The sequence below is a fragment of the Columba livia genome, chromosome 14, assembly GCF_036013475.1.
Source record: "Columba livia isolate bColLiv1 breed racing homer chromosome 14, bColLiv1.pat.W.v2, whole genome shotgun sequence".
NCBI lineage: Eukaryota > Metazoa > Chordata > Aves > Columbiformes > Columbidae > Columba > Columba livia.
In genome coordinates, this window is record NC_088615.1 from 4,264,570 (window position 1) to 4,280,408 (window position 15,839).

General features: G+C 47.6%; 1 protein-coding gene across 4 annotated transcripts in view; it reads left to right on the plus strand.

Moving 5' to 3' along the window:
* Positions 1-10,298, plus strand: part of LOC102087267 (serine protease inhibitor Kazal-type 5-like) — a 109,843-nt gene extending 99,545 nt beyond the window's left edge. For 2 of the 4 annotated variants that reach the window (XM_065029659.1, XM_065029660.1), the window contains 8 exons: positions 1,591-1,721; positions 2,307-2,388; positions 2,898-2,962; positions 3,778-3,868; positions 6,045-6,172; positions 6,539-6,602; positions 9,589-9,641; positions 10,060-10,298. In XM_065029659.1, coding sequence (XP_064885731.1) covers positions 1,591-1,721; positions 2,307-2,388; positions 2,898-2,962; positions 3,778-3,868; positions 6,045-6,172; positions 6,539-6,602; positions 9,589-9,594 — 567 coding nt within the window. In that variant the 3' untranslated portion in view covers positions 9,595-9,641; positions 10,060-10,298. The remainder of the gene's footprint in view (positions 1-1,590; positions 1,722-2,306; positions 2,389-2,897; positions 2,963-3,777; positions 3,869-6,044; positions 6,173-6,538; positions 6,603-9,588; positions 9,642-10,059) is intronic. The other 2 variants (XR_010466107.1, XM_065029661.1) reach the window with 2 other exon arrangements.
* The last annotated feature ends 5,541 nt before the right edge of the window (positions 10,299-15,839 follow it).

The window sequence follows — 15,839 nt, forward strand, 5'->3', positions numbered from 1 at the left end:
ACAGAGGAGGATCAGCAGATCACTCAGGACTAATTGGATAGTGCTGAGGTCTGGAGTAATAGAAACAAGATAAAATGTAATAACAGTGCGAGATGACACAGTCAGTGATTAACAAGAATTCCTGCTTGTCGGTTAGAAATGACAAAGGATAAGAAAGCCCTGCATTTATTAGTGGGTCAGGGATGCGACAGACCATGAAAAAGGCAAATGCAAGTCTTGGAAGTATTCAGTGAGGTTTTTGCAGCAGAGGTCGGGAAGTTAAGAGCTCTAGAAATGCTAGTTCAAAGGGAAACTGTTTGAGAGAGGCTACTAGGGGAAGGCAGATCTGTCTTGGAGACAGAGGATTGGGGTGTTGAGCTGGGCTGGCCTCAGGGAATGAAGCACAGTAGAGCTGGGAGAGCTTTCCTGGGCTTGCTAGGGAGGGAAAGCATCACCTGAGCTGCACAGGGGTGTAAAGGTGTGCTGGTGATGGGGAGAAGCAGTGAGGCTCCCAGGGAGCCGCTCTGAATTGGGGTGCAATGTTTATTTCTGATGAGAGTGATGCAACATGGGTGCTGGGTGCAGCAGGTGCAGGCTCATCCTGGGCTGGATCATCTGTCCTCCTACCTGTGGCTTGGTTGGCTCTAGGGAAATGTGCGGCTTTGTGCTCTGAGCATTTTGCCAGCGTTATTCCAGTAGCAAAGCTGAGGAGCCGGGGCTGAGGTGCCCCAGGAGGGATGCAGGACACAGTGCTGGGGAGATCCTCCCATGCCAGGGAGGACAAGGTGCTGGAAACTTCTGAGTGAAGTGGAAGATGGGGCCAGTGACCTGCTAAGGACCTTAATGCAAGCTGGCCAAAACTCTCCTGTACATGAAATGGGCAGAAAACTGCAGAGGTTGAAACCTATTTTTTAAAAAAAGGGTGAGATTCAGTTACCTATTCTCTGTACTTGCTATTTTGGAATCTGCTATTGTAGTGTCTGACATAGTTGAAATTAGGGGGGTTGAATGTTTACATCCACATTATGTAACAGGGGCAAATTAACTTGTTCCCTGTTCAAAATCGCTGTACAGAAACCAAGTTAATCACCTGCTCTCCAAACAACCTTCCACTGCTCATGGACTACTAAGTATGTTTGCATTGTGATTTTATGTTTTAACTGGTGCTTCTTGATTGGCATGTCCCGAAGTGTTGGTTTTGGGGGCACTACTCACTTTGTAAATGGAATTATCTGAGCTATGATCTGGGAAAAGGCTGTAGCTGTGTATTAAGGATGCCGGGAGAAGTGGGAGGGACTTCATTACTGTATCGGTCACATCACTGGCATGCTTTGGATAGCCCAGCAAGGAGAATAATAATTAGTTGGACTGTAGTAGAAAACTCCCAACACGTGCTGTGCAGTCAGAGGGACCCATAATTTTTCTGACTCACTCCTCTGTTTATATACTAAGTGGTTGCTACTGCACACCCTCTCTCACCCACACCCAGGCTCTCTTGTGATGCGTTTGTGATGGTTCAATACATTCCTGGCAGGAAAACCCAGGTTTCTAAGAATCAGATCAATAAGGGAAGGAGGACAGGGTGCCTTAACCACTGCCCTCCTTCTGCAGGACAACTGCAGAGAGTATCGCGCCCAGTATGAAGCAAGTGGACGACTGTCCTGCACGAGGGAGAATGACCCGGTTCGGGATTCCTCTGGCAAGCAGCACACCAACAAATGTCTCATGTGCGCTGAGAAGTTGTGAGTACAGCTTCCTCTGAGCAACTGCAGCAAAGAGGGAAACCTTCCGCTGCAGCTTCTGCCTGTGGAGCTGCATCTGGGTGATGCCTGGGAGAGAGTCCAGAATCCCAGCAGCACTCCAAGAGATGCTCCGGCAGTAGGGCTCCAGCCACTGCCCCTTTTCCCACTTCCCTCCAGTGCAAAGGGCCCAGGGGCAGGTGAGAAGCAGCGTGGATAGAGGAGGAGAAGCAGGGTTGATAGAGAGCAACCCCTTTCCCAGGGACTGTCAGGTGTGGGTGGCTCCTGAGGAGTTTCCCACGTGTGTACTTTGCCTTCCAGATGCTCTCTCTCTCCTCCCATAGAGCATATGCAGAAGCAGCCCTGATATGAAAGCAGCCACCTGGATCCAGGATGTAGCATACAGTGGGAATGGTGAGGAGAAGGGAGAAGGTTTAGGGGTGGGAATTAGGAACAGGACCACCAGGAACAGGGACTGCGGATGGGGAGGTGGTGCCTAATGGCATGATGCTGACTTATTGGGCAGCCCCACCTGGTGGCACTCTCACTGCCATAGTGCTCCCTTTCCCTCCTCTCCCCTTTTTCCAGCAAAAAGGAAGCCCAAAGAGGTGGTCAGTCTGGTGGAACTGCCCAGCGCAACAAACCGCTCACTTCAGAGAGGACAAAGCAGGTGAGAGGGAGCTTGGAGCCTGACCTGAGCTCAGAAAGGGGCTGGTGAGAGTCTGGGATCCTGGTGGCCAGGGACTATCTGTGGTCAGCCTGGGGTCACCATGGTGCTTGGGATGCTGGAGCCAGCTAACAGTGGGGGAGAAGCAGGTTATATTGCGAAGCCTCCCTCATTCATGGGATGGACCTGAGTGTGAGCATATAAAGTGAGCATGTTCGGACATGGCAGAACAACCCCTCTTGGTTTCCTAGTGTTTTGATGCTATATGTGAGCTAAAGGGCAGGTTCAGACTCTTCACAATCCTGTCTGCCCTCAGATGGTTACATTTGGTGGGTGTTAAAGCCTGTATGGAGCAAGCATCAAACCTGCTTTTCCAGAAACAGCCCTGTGATTCCCTGGGCCTGAGAGGAGGAGTAGGGAGGACAGGAGCTGCTTTAGCTTTGCTTCCTCTCAGGTTGTATAAAAACATTTTCTGTGCTTAGTTGTTAAGTGTGATCCTGCCCCTTTTGCAGAAGAGCTGCAGTGGTTCAGGATCACAGCAGAGTGTGAATGACAGACGTCCCTCATCAAATAGAGGGTGAGTAGAGCAGTGCTTGGGGTGCCAGCCTGTCCCCTCAGCCACCCCACAAACCCTGGCACTGGCTTCTGCCCCTATGTGGATTTTTCCTAGGGGTGGTTAAGAGGCTAATTGGGTCAGGAGTAGTTCACCAGCACACAAGTGGCACTATCTGGGATGGAGAATTGACCACTGTGCTGTTTGGTGCTCGGTACAGCACTTCTCCCTGCTGGCTAAGCCAGTGATGGGGAAGAGACATGTACAGTGGGGTAAGATTCTGGTGTAACCTTTGCTGCTTCTTGTCCTCGACCCTCCTGTGTGTGAAGTTAGTGATTACGGTTAGTGATTACTGTGCTCAGCCTCCCTCAGGACAGCTTTGCCCAGCAAACCCTGTCTCCTGGCAGGGCACACGTGTCTGCCTGGATGTGGCTCATACTCACCCACTGGCTTGGTGGCAATGCCTGGTGCACCATGTGCTTTCTGGCCACTGCTCAGGCACTCCTGTTTGTTTTATAGCTGCTGGACCTGAGTAAGGCTCAGCTGCTGATTTTTCAGATTCTTTGCTGGATACCTCTGAGATTTCTTTCACTTCATCTCCTCACCCACCAAGCGATGCCAGCAGACACAGGGGTGCAGGGCCCTAGGGTGGTGGTGCCCTTGGGCTGAGCACAGGGCAAGGTTTACCCTTCCTGTTGGTATGTGGCTGGGGGCCTTCTCACCCTCTCAAGCAGCTCCCTGAGGGCTCTGGTGGTCTGTGGGGAGTGTGGTTTGCACTGTGCTCCCCCTATTCTGGAGGGAAGGTGTGATGAGCTGCTTCTCTGTTCTTTCCCTGTCAGCCCCCAAGGAAATGCGGCTCAGCGTGGCAAGAACTGCAACCGAGGACCTGGCCAGAAAGCGCAGAGCAGAGACACCAGTGCCTACCAGCTGGTAAACCCACCTCCTGCATCTCAGATGGTAGCTGCGTGGGCAGAAATGGGGGCCTCTCCGGTGGGGTGCTCAGCCCCCTGGCTCCTTTCCCAGTGGCTGCTCCTGTTCCTGCTGTGACCCCTAAAGCTTCTCACTTGGCCTCATGTCCTTGGAAGGGTTTGAATGAGAGAAAGCAATTGTATATCCTGATGCCACCTCCTGCATATTGGGAAGGTGCTGAGTCAAAGGCTGTGGCTGGTACAGAGTGATGGGGCTGACCAGGTGGTGAGGGCAAGGTTGGCAGGGGAGGGAGTGCTAAAGGGGGAAAACACTGAGCCATAGATTCTGACTGAATATGGAATAACATGGGAGGAAGATGGGGGTGTGTGCTCTCCCTTGTCTCCATGGAAAAAAAATGCAATAGTTTCAGCAAAGCTAAAAGTGGAAAGTATGAAGCTAATAAGAGAAAATAAGTTACTGTAAAAAGGGTGACTAAACTGTGGATCTTGCTGGTACATGGTGTTGTCAAGAGCTAGGATGCTCTGATGTTTTAATCTCTCCAGCATTTATATACAGTAATTTGAACAGTATTTTGGAAGGGATAGGCAATGTGTTTCTGCAGGATTGGAGGGACCTTGCTACAAACTGTCTTAACTCTTTCTCTGAAGCCTTTGCCACTGACTGCTTTTGGAAAAGGCATATTTGAGTAAAAAAAACTTGGTAGGTGGTTCAGGTACAGCAATTTTGGTGCATTCCAGAGGAAGCATTAGGCATAATAACTCCAGTCTGCTTCAGAGCTTAGTGGTATTTCCTGGTAGCACTAGGGGAGGAGTGGATGCTGATGAGCCTGACTGACGAGAGGTGATTCAGAGAGCAGATCTGCTCCTCTGCTCTTTCCAGGGCCACCCGTGGGTTTTGTCACTGGCAACTCCAATTCCTCAGAGCCAAAGGAGTGGTGGCAGTGGCTGCTGGGACCTGTGATATGTGGGGCTGCTGGTGGGTGGCTGCCTGCCCTTGGGCAGTGATGCAGGCAGCAATGTCTGGTGCACAGGAAAACACCTGGCAGTGAATTGCAAAGGTCAGCATTGTCTGCCTTCACGTCATCGGTAATTACCCAGATGAGAGAGGAAGCAGCACATTAATGAAATTAGCAAGTGATGTTTAACCAGCAGGTGCTATCACAGCACCCCAATGTTATCAAACCCCCTGTGCCACCCACTGTGAAACCTTCCTTCCCTGCGGTGCTTCCCACCCCATGGTGCTGTTGATAAACCATCTGTTTGTGCTAAAGGGTGCATCTCCAGGTGGAACAGGAGGTGAGATCTCATAGTCTCAGCTGCAGCTCTCCTCCCACTGCACCACTGGCAGGTGTTGTGATGTGTTTTGTAGCACCTGGAGAAGGGGATGGGAACCCATTGGTCACTCCTTTGTCTTGGTCTTTCTTCAACACCTGGAGCCAAGGTGGATGGCCAGGCTGAGGAAGGGGCTGTGTGCCAGGGCTGCAATATTTCTGACCTCTGCTGCTTGAAATTTGTTATGACCCTGCAAACACCCACCCTGGCATGATGGTAGGATGGAGACCTAAGTGTGAGAGACTTTTACGGTCTGCTACTCCTTGTGCTGTGAGTTTGTCCTGGTTGTACTATGTGTGGTTTGTAAGCAAAGTTGTGTCTCTTCCCATTGTCATGCTTGAGAGGAAACAAGAGGGCAACTTAATTAGTCATAGCTGCTTGTATATGCTTGTGTCTCTTAATTCAGTGGGTGTCAGAGTTGTGCTGTGTTCCCTCAGACAGCAGGAACCTGCTGTAGAGATTTATTTTTTTTTTTCCTTAATTGTGGACAACAGGTTTCATCTTCATTCTTGGAGATGAAATAGCATCAAAGCCCAGATAAGAACAACTAGGGACAGGCAGCAGAAGTTTTCATCTTCTTGTGGATTCCCAGTGAGGGAAATAAACCTGCTTGGACCAATGTGGATCAATGAGTGGGTCTGTGCTGGGCACTGGTGCAGGGAGGCCTCTGTCTCCAAAAGCTTGGCTGGCTGGTCCAACAAGAGACACCATCTCTGTACAAGCCTGGACTTGCTGCAGTACAGAGGGGCCCCATGGCAAGGCTTGGTTTGTAAGCACTTTTAAGTTGTGTAAAGGAGGGTCTTGCAAGTGAACCAGCACCAAATGTGATTTCTTTCTCTCTTCAGCTGGACTGTGATCGGATTCTGCACGGGGTAAAGGGTGGAAGGATTTTCTGCAGCAAATCCTCACAACCAGTCTGTGGCACTGATGGGAAAACATACAAAAATGAGTGTGACTTGTGTTCAGCTGCCATGTGAGTAGGCGGAGAGATTTCAGTAATACAGGGCCATCCACCATTCCCGAGTGTCTTTTGCAGCACAGTGTTTGTTTTGATATATCATGACTCACTATCAAGTGTGTCCTTGGTGCCTTGCTGTTAAGCAAACATAGATCAAAATGCCTGAGATTAATCTGATGACAGCTAATTAAGATACACAAGTTTCCAGAGTCCCCTATTCCCTTTCTGCCCGATGCTAAGACTGTTCAGGGAGTAATAAATGCCATCACATTGGAAGTAGCATCAAAGCGTTAAGGAGTCCACAGAGGACTGTCATGCCAACAGCAGAGAGCTGTGGCATTGCAAGTGAATAATAAGCAATGTCTTGTCCTCCCTTTGCAGGAGAGCATCAAACTACGTCACAGTAAGCTATCGAGGTGAATGCCGAAAGCCTGGCCCTGAAGTGGTAAGCGGCATGCCACGGCTGGGCTGGGGAAACGTTGATCTTTTCCCTTCCCCTTGTGAAAATTTCCTGTTGGCACCGTCTCAGCTTGTGAGGCCTGATCCAGGCAGCCACAATGGAGAGTGACAACTGAGAATGTCACAGTCAGTCACCAGCTGCCCTGCTGTGCTCCCCAGCAGTAGATGGGGGACAACACTGTGACCTCTAGGCAGGGTAACTAATGGGTTAATTGAATGAACAAGTTAACTGGGCTAAAGGGTTAAAGACATGCTCTGATACCCTTAGGGTCAGCCCAAGGAGTCCTGCAGGGTGGGATGGCTTGGTTGTACCACAGGCTGGGAAGGAACAGGGGTGTCAGATCCCTCTATCTTATTTTATTTTATTTTTTCCCTGTGGTGGGATGTTGCTGACAGGTGGAGAAATGACTGCCCAAAGTGCCTGTGGGTTCACGTAGCATCCCATTTCTCACTCCGAGTGCATGCTGGGAGGCCAACCCGGCCCCTGCATCTGTGGTGGGATCATTAGAGCCCCAAAAGTGCTTGTGGTCCAGACTTCAGACTGGATTTAATATATAACCTGCGCATACTCTCCATGTTTTACTGTGAATGTATAGTAAGGAGAGTGACATGTCTGGGAAAATATTTGGCTTTCCCACTGAGACTTTGCTGAGGCCAGACTGTGTAAACCATAAAGCGCTCATTTCCCAAATAATATCCAGAGAGATGGCTGGAAAATGTTATTTGCTAAGTGGCATAATTTTGGGGAAAGGTCTTGGGCCTCAGCATCTCGTGTGATCCCACGTAGCATATAAGTTAAATACTTCTCAGTTGTTCTTGGTCTTTCTACCAGTGGAAGCTCGGCAGTCTCCAGCACTTTGGTTTGCAGCCATGGTCTCCCAGTTTGTGTCTCTTGAGTGTGAGAGGTTCCCTGTAGCACTGAGGGAGAGATTGTCCTCTGTTTTGGAATGAGCTCTGAATATTCATCACGAGGAGAATAGAGAATCAAAATACTGAACCAACTGAAGAGAGGTTCTGTAAGACTTTGGATAGGAGCTTTGGCTTGAGAATAGGAATTTGGTATCAACATGTTTGTAGGCAATGAAGACCTTTTCTGTGGAATGGTCATCATGTCATAGCATCGTACTGTGCCGTCTTCTGCTCAGTGCCAGGATGCCAGCAGATGCCCAAAACATTGAAAAGCAAACACCCCAGTTCCTCTTCCCTTCTTCTGTAAATCAGCTGAATGCTCTCAACTTTTTTCAAGTTGAAGAAATTGTAGTGCGGAGAGAAATAGTTTTGCCTGTGATAATACTGGAGGATTTTGTGTCTTTACCTTTAGTGTGATGGAGCCACTGTTGGCTTGTGTATTCTGGGGGCATAAGGAGAAGAGGCACTACACAAGCTGAGGTTTGGTATAGCATGGTGACTGAAAAATGGAGAGGATTCCCATAAAACTGTGCCTGGTCTGGAATTCCTTACTGGTTTGTGTTTTATCAAGCTGTTACAGCTCTCAAGCCCTTGCAATTAGAGGAATATACCATTTACTGAAAGACAGCTTGTAGCTATATTAAGAGTTCCAAGGAGAGTTGGATGCAATTAAAAGCGAAAGTGATAATCTTTTTCCTTGGGGCAAAACAAGACAAATGTAAACCCCCACACATGATGACTTATAATATACTTATGTATATTATGTCACCTGGAGAATCAGACTACAAATTTCTGGAAGCTTATGAACAATGGACAGAGCAATATTATTTTCAGCACTGAAATTCATGGTCACTTGCTGTATAATGAATTGTTCTTTACACTGAATATCCAGGCACTCAAAATATGCTACTAAAACCTGGAGGAAACCGGCTCCAGCAGTGATTTTTGGCATCAGAAATGGCTTTAGATGGTTGCAATGTGCAGAATGAAAATGCAAAGGCCTCTCTTTAAACTTTAGAGGAAATTGTTACCCAGAAATGTAATAGTTTCTTGAGTTGTATCTTGAAATTATCCATGAAGGAGCTGAGTAGCCTGACAAAGTGTGTGTGTCCAAGCTTCCTCATGCCTTGTGGCTCAGTGTCCGCATCCACTCCTGCCAGCAAAGTTCCTGCTGGATTTCCATGTGTTTCTGGTAACCTTCCCTGCCTCGTACACAGGTTGCCATCAGGGCAGGGTGCTTGCAGGAAGGGGTGGGAGCAGAGTGATTTGGAAGAGGTCTGACACCAAAGGGTGTATCTGCACACTGTTGTGGTGGAAAACCTGCTGCAGAGAGAGCCCATCCCCAGGGCCTCGGGCCAGCTGGTGTCCAGCTCAGCACCTTCCCCAGGTCATCTGTGCCATGAACAAATTTCTTTGATCCCGTGCTGCTTTACTGCAGATGAATGTAGGTCTGAGTCCTGGGTGTATTTTTTGATACCTTTTTTTCTTAAGCTAGCTGGCCACTCCGTCCTGCAATGCCAAGTCATATAGGTGAATTAATTGTGGATCTTTCCAGTACATTTCACCTTTAATGCTTCCTATCTTGCAGTTCCTTTACTTGTTCAAAGGTTTCTCCACAAATCACTTGCATGATAGTCACCAGTCTGCCCGCATTAGTCAATAGGTCAGGGGAGAAAGGGGATATCCAGTTTCTACTCTTTTAATCTGTTTCTCAACAAGTGGATAACTCCCAGGTTTGCAATGGGAAAGTCCTGCCTTTCTTGCAGTGCTCTTTGTTTTGTCATCCTTCTTTTTAAGGTGGCAGGAGGAGGAAAAAAGAACAGGACCTCTCCCAGCTAGGTAGTACATGGGGAAAGTACCTAATTCAGACAGAAATTAGTCTTGTTTTCCAAGGCTGGCAGGGACCCAGCCTGCCTGCCCTGGTGCCAGGCTCTGCTGCCGTTGTTTCATGTGGCCGCTGAACTGGCTGGAGGTGCTGTCACACTGACCCAGTGCTCTGCAAGTGTCACACAGCAGTGGTCATGTTTGGGGATGGACTTATTATTTTTGCTCTTTCTTTTCAGGAGTAATGGAGTTCAGACTGGCAGCAAACAGCAGGGGCCAGCTGTGACTAAAGGTACGGAGAGAGGGTTAGTGATTTTAGCCCCTCTCGGCTAGCCTGTCCTTGGGAGGTTGTGTTTCAAACAAGCTGGGGCAAAGGGCTTTGCAGTGAGTTTTTTTTCCTTCTCACCACAGCCAGGGGATGATGGAGCTGAGCTCATGAGAATGTGCAAACTTTTCTAGTGCCTGTGGAGGTGGGCTCTGCCCATTTATTTTCTCCCTGGCTCTGTTTTTTTCAGCTGAGCTCTTCCTACAGAGAAGGGAGGGCACTGGCAGAACAGTGTGCTGCTGTCCCCCATTGTGCAGTGACAGAGGTGGCTCAGAGACTCTATAGAGCATGGGAGCATCACAGCTTTGAGGTTTCCTTGTGGTCCTCTCTGGTTCCTTTGCCTTCTGGGACTATAGTAACAACCTGTCTCTTTCTGTCTCCCTAGGGCAAGTAAAGGAAAAGTTGATGTCGAGCATCGGAGGAGCTGCTGAGTCTCCAGGACTGCCGAGGCTGCCTTCATCCCCTTCTGCAGTGAACGGGGCCCGTCCTTGCTCAGGTGGAGGGTGAAGGGCTGTGGGGACCCAGCGGTGTCTTCCCAGGTCTGCCCCACGCATGCCCTTGCAGTCTCTGCTGCCTCGCTGTGTCTTAGCGTGCTTCTACAATAAAGATAACTCTGCAGCCTCACGTCACTTCTCTTCACTAAGGCTTGTGGGAGGGACACATGTGTCCCCACTCTGGTTTTGCACCACATCTCCCTTAGGCAATAAGCACAGAGGCCCCTGGGGTGCAGCAGCTGCTGTAGATACCTGGTGAAGATGTTGGACCTGAGGAGAAAGAGCGTGGTCTGGGGTTTTGTGAGGAGGGATCAGGTTCTCTCTGACTCATTGTGTGGTCTTGAGTCAATCACTTCACCACCCTTTCAGCCCTTTTCCCTTGCCTGTAAAATGAACATTAAAATATACTTACCTACCTCAGAGGGTTGTTTTGAGATTTAATCAGTTTATATCTGGAAACCCACAGGGGAAAATTGGTTTTAAAGCACTCCACATATTGGGCTGGCAGTTTAACTGTCACACTAAGTGTCCCTCTTCCAGCCACCTCATCTAAGACACTGGGAAATCCAGACCAGTTTGAGCAGCTGTGGGCAGCAGATACACCTTGACTGGTCATGTTAGATGGTGTGCTGAGCCCTGCCCCCATAAAGCTGGAGCTGGGGACACAGCCAGGATGGTCTATGGGATCAGGAGGGGTGATTCTGGCCAGCAGCATTTCTTGCCCCCAGAGGACAGAAGCACTGATGGCACCCTTGAGGCAGTGCTGGTGGCCAGCTACAAAGCTCAGCCACTTTGGTGGTCCATGGGCCATCACCATGTGCTTTTGGGTCACCCTTCTGCCTTGGCTTGAACTTCCTTCCCTGAACAAGGCCCTGTGGGCACAGGGTCTCAGCCAATGCCCATCTCAGGAACCACCTTCTTCATGGTCCTTCCTTCAGGGTCCTGGTGCTATGGGGAAGATGGTGATGTGAGAAATTCCATGGTGTTGAATGGTGTAAGCTATTCAAGGAGAAGTATCATAGTTTTGAGATGCAACTGATGCACAGGCAGTTTTAACTCTTTCAAGACAAAGCCAGGTCTTTGAGCTGAAAGCTCCCTGGCTAGTTGGGGGCAACACATCAGAAAGTGGGGTGGAATTTGCAGAGCAGGAGACTGGTGGGCTAACAGAAATCTGCTGGCAAGTTGCACGTTCTTCCTGTACTTTCTTTTATAGCAGTTACTTAAAGCAAATAGGGTTTTTATTTGTATAAACATTATTGCAGGACATTTCTAGAAGACCTTGGGTGAACACACGCAGTGTTTGAGTCCGTTTTAGCTGTGGCCTGATCTGTAAACACTTTCTGTTGCAGGTAAGGCTAGAGAGACTTTCTTTCAGGTTTTGGCAGGATTTTACCTAATACCATTTAATTTCACTCCCACCAAAGACCTAGATTTTTTTGTTTTCCTGATTATGTTATCAAATCCATTTTTATCTACTGCAATTAATGAAAATTGATTTTTAAACTCTCAAAATGCTTACGCATGCTTCACATTTTATTTCTGCTGATAATAATAAAATCCAATTTTATTATCAGCAGACTCTGATAGAAGTAGTTGTTAGTATTTTGTATGCTGATTTTTTAACATGAGCAAACACCATTTAGAAATAGATTATTACTGCCTATTTCTATGTGGGAAATCCCCTCACTAAGTAGAGTCATGCAGGGTTAAAGTCACCAGTTTGGTCTTGGTTAGGTGTTTTGGGGGATGCAAAATGTATCTGCCTTTGAGCTGTGATGAAACAAGTAAATTCTCGAATGTTATTTATGCAGCCTGAGAATGATGAATATCAGACTGTAAAAATGTTCTCTGATTATGTCTGCTCTCTGATTCCAGATAAAACCATGTGCAGGGACATCTACGTGATTTCATAAAAACAGTGCACTATTTGTTGCTTAAAATAAACATTGCAAATGAAAATCAGTGCACTTGAAAGCCATTATGATTTGTAGTGATTTCAAGTATTTAGGTTTTGAAATAATCACCCATAAAACCTGCATTAAACGTGCTCCAGAAGCAATGAACTGATGAAGACGGTGCCCCATTAGCCTCTCCTGTCAGTGTTTGAGCACCTTCTGAATTTCTCCTGCTGCCAGCAGAAATTATCATCCACAAAAGTCACAGCTGGTGATAAAGGATTGTTAATCAGATTCCAAACTTGTCTGCCAAGCAGGCGCAGGACAGTGACCTGCTAAAACCGCCTGTGCTGTCATTAATAACCCTACCAGAGGCTGCAGTGCTGGCTCCTGCTCTCAGCTGCCTGCCCGGTCACTCTTTCCTTGCTTTCAACCCCTTTTTGCAGGTCGCTCCGAGGGCTTGGCAATGATGTCCGTCCTGAGCAGCGCTGTGTGCGGTGGGACTCCACGTGATGCCACCCGTTATTTCTATGAGGTTCCTGGGGAGAAGGAGGCAAATGCTGAAGAAGTACTGTGGATTTATTACCCTTTCTTTTATGTTTGCTTTTGGTTACCCTTTACGGTGTCCTCTAAAACAGTAATGAGGCCAAAATAACCCTCTACAAACCTGGAAAGGTACCAGCACTCTGGGGAGTCTTCAGTTTGCTGTAAATTGCCCTTTATTAAGGACGTCTCTTGCTGAGATTCACAGGCCCCGTGTGGTTCACAGCAGTTTCCGAGGTTTTGTAGAACTGGCATTATGAATCGACAGCTTTGGTCTCCAGGCTTCTCAACAAGATTGGGCTTTGGGCTAAACTATTCTCTGCAGGGGCCTTGAGTCTCTTGCCTTTTTTTTTTGTTTCCATAAAAGGTGTCAGATCCTCATACAATTCTTTAGGGCATGCAAATGCTGCTCTTGGTGTATAACGAGAACTGTTGACTCTGGCAGATGCCTCAGCAGACCTTGAACTCACCGTAGCGTTTCTCAATCCTCTGCTGTCTGTCCTTTTGGACCCTTGTAGCTCTGCCCACCACCTCCCAGGTGGTCTCACACCCCCCAAGGAGGGAGAGCCCATGGATGGCAGCATGGTGTGCTCTGGCCAGGGGAACTCTCACGGTCTGCCACAGTAGACTGTGCCCCAAATCCCGCAGGTTAGGGCTATTTGCTTCTTCAAGAACTGGATGAGTTGTGACATGGAGAGCCTGATGCCATTTGTGCAGTGAAGCTCCTCTGGGTCTGCTGCAGAGCTCTCTTTTCTGGCTCTCTCTACAGCCCTGTGATGCTCAATCTCACCAAGCAACTGCTTTGTATGGTTACTTTGGTGTTTCAGCATCATTTACCTTGATTATCATGACTTCTGCTCCATGGCCCATCTGATTTTATCCTGGCGACTGGTGAAGGGGCCTCTCCCTTTCCTCTCTTTAGGGCTTGTCTTTGGCATCTGTTTGCACATCTGTTTTTTGCTATGGGGGCCTCCCTACTCTAGGGAGCTCTTATCCAGGCTGTTTCCCTGGGACTTCTCTCCTCCATTTGCTGTAGGATCCCTCCTGCTGCTCAGCCCTTCCACCTGAACTACAACATAAGAACTTTAAATGTTTTTCCTGGCACGAAGGTATGAGCAACTCCACTCAAATTGTTCACTGGAAATAGTAAGATGTAAATTCAACTACTTGAAAATTACGAATCCGGATGAGAATTTGTGATTCACCTTGATGCAGAAGGTCCCAAAAGAAGCAGTTTATTATTAGGTGTAGTAACAACTACAAGCTTGGACTGTGGGAGGGAAGCACAGACAAGTTATGTTTCTGAAAAACAGGTGAATTGGCTTTACTGCCTTCTGGCCTCAAAGGGCTGGCTTCCTTTCTTGGCCCATGTCAGTGAAGTTCTGCAGAAATGATGACAGATGATTCACAGCTGTGACTGGAAGCAACCTGGAGAGGCAACAGAAGAACAGAGCAGAGTGCCTGAGTCCGGGGCTGCTCAGCCGGATGGGCTTTGCAAAGCCTCCCTTTCCCGGTATGGCTGGCGAAGGGAAAATAAACACATAGATGTCAATGCAGTATGACGGTAAGTGGGGGTTATACAAACACAAGGGTGTACACACGCAGGAACCACCAAAGGTCTCCCTGCTCAGCCTGGGTGGGAAGCGTTGCAGCTTCTGCTCTGATCCTGAAAGGCTTTGTCCTGGTGGACAAATGGCTGGTGGAAAACGCTTTGCTGGTTCGATCTCTGCAAAGCAGGTGGCTCGCTTGCAGGGTCGCAGCATGGATCTTCCTTGTGCACAGGGCAGGAGCCCAAAGCTGAGCACTACGTGCCTTGGCTGACGCAGGGGACGGCAGATGTGCTATAGCTGTGGTGGCGTCTTCTAGATCCCAGTTCCTTCTCTAGATCCTTGACAGGTGTTTGCTGCTCTGTCCCTTTAATCTGCTTCCTATTGCAAACTATTCTATAAATTTAATAACTTAGCTGGAAAGGAAGTGCTGTGATCTTGACAGAACATGCTGAGTCAATCTATTTTAAACCGCAGATTTGATTTGCAAATAGTATCTCCTTTCCAATAAGGTTCAGGTGTCATCTCTGTGGACATTGGCAGGAATTTGCTTGACCATGACAGCTTTTACAGAGTCTGGCAATTAAGTTGTCAAGACACATTTTTCCTCTGCCAGGAAGCATTAATTGATGATGGTCTTGGCTGGAATAAGCTCTGAGAGATGGATATTGTAATCAGCATGAACAGAGGTCCTTGTCATTGAGGCCTGAGTTTGTCCAAAGGTCTGGAGTCCTTGACACTTCGTGGAACTGAGATAAGGGACATCAAGGCTGAATATCAGGGGGAAGGAATGAAAACAAGATATATGAATAGAGATCTCTCTAATGTCAGTAGAGATTAATGTAGTTGGAAATGGTGGCATTTGGGGAGACTTTGGCTTTGCAGACATATGCTGCAAACTACTAACATTAGCAGAGCTCCTGGATATGAAAGCAAATAGGATTTTCCATTAGGTAATCCTAAAAATTGCATTATTGTGGATTTGCTTTTCAAGTGAGAAAGATGTTAGAGATGTCCTTCTCTCAGAAAATCAAACTAGGATGATTCAACACAAGCTCACTCTGTTTAAATTATGTCATAAATAGATCTGCAAGTAAGGGTTTTGATTACCAAGTACAGAATTTGAAAGATTAAAATCTAGTGAGAAACTTGGAGAATTTAGGACCCTAATTAAGACTGGGATTGAAACCAATCCAAAGAGTTGCCAAAAATGTCCTTGAATAAAGGACAAGAAAGCATTTAGGACCAATCCAAGTTGTTTTACCTACATAGTGGGCAAACCTTCAGGAGACATTTGAAGAAAGCTAAAGATGTAAAGTGTAAAGAGATAACATACACAATGAATTCTCATGAAGGAAACCATGTGTGGGCTAATATCAATCTTTACAAAGTTGGCTGACTTCCTAGATAAAGGAAATACAGTACATCTAGTCTATGCAAACATCAAAAGCATTTGGCCTGCCGCCCAGTGGGATGGTGTCACTTGGGCTTTGTGAGCTGGGTCAGGAACCGGCCATGGAGGAGGTGGTAGCGAATGAGTAGAGGGAGTTATCAATGAGCAGCCAAAAAGATGGAGTTTTAGGACAAACTTAATATTTTTGCTCCTTGCTGTCGTACAGAAAAAATTGGCATATGGAGCAAAGCACTGCTGAGTTTTTTTAAAACGGGAGAAGAGCAGGATTTCTC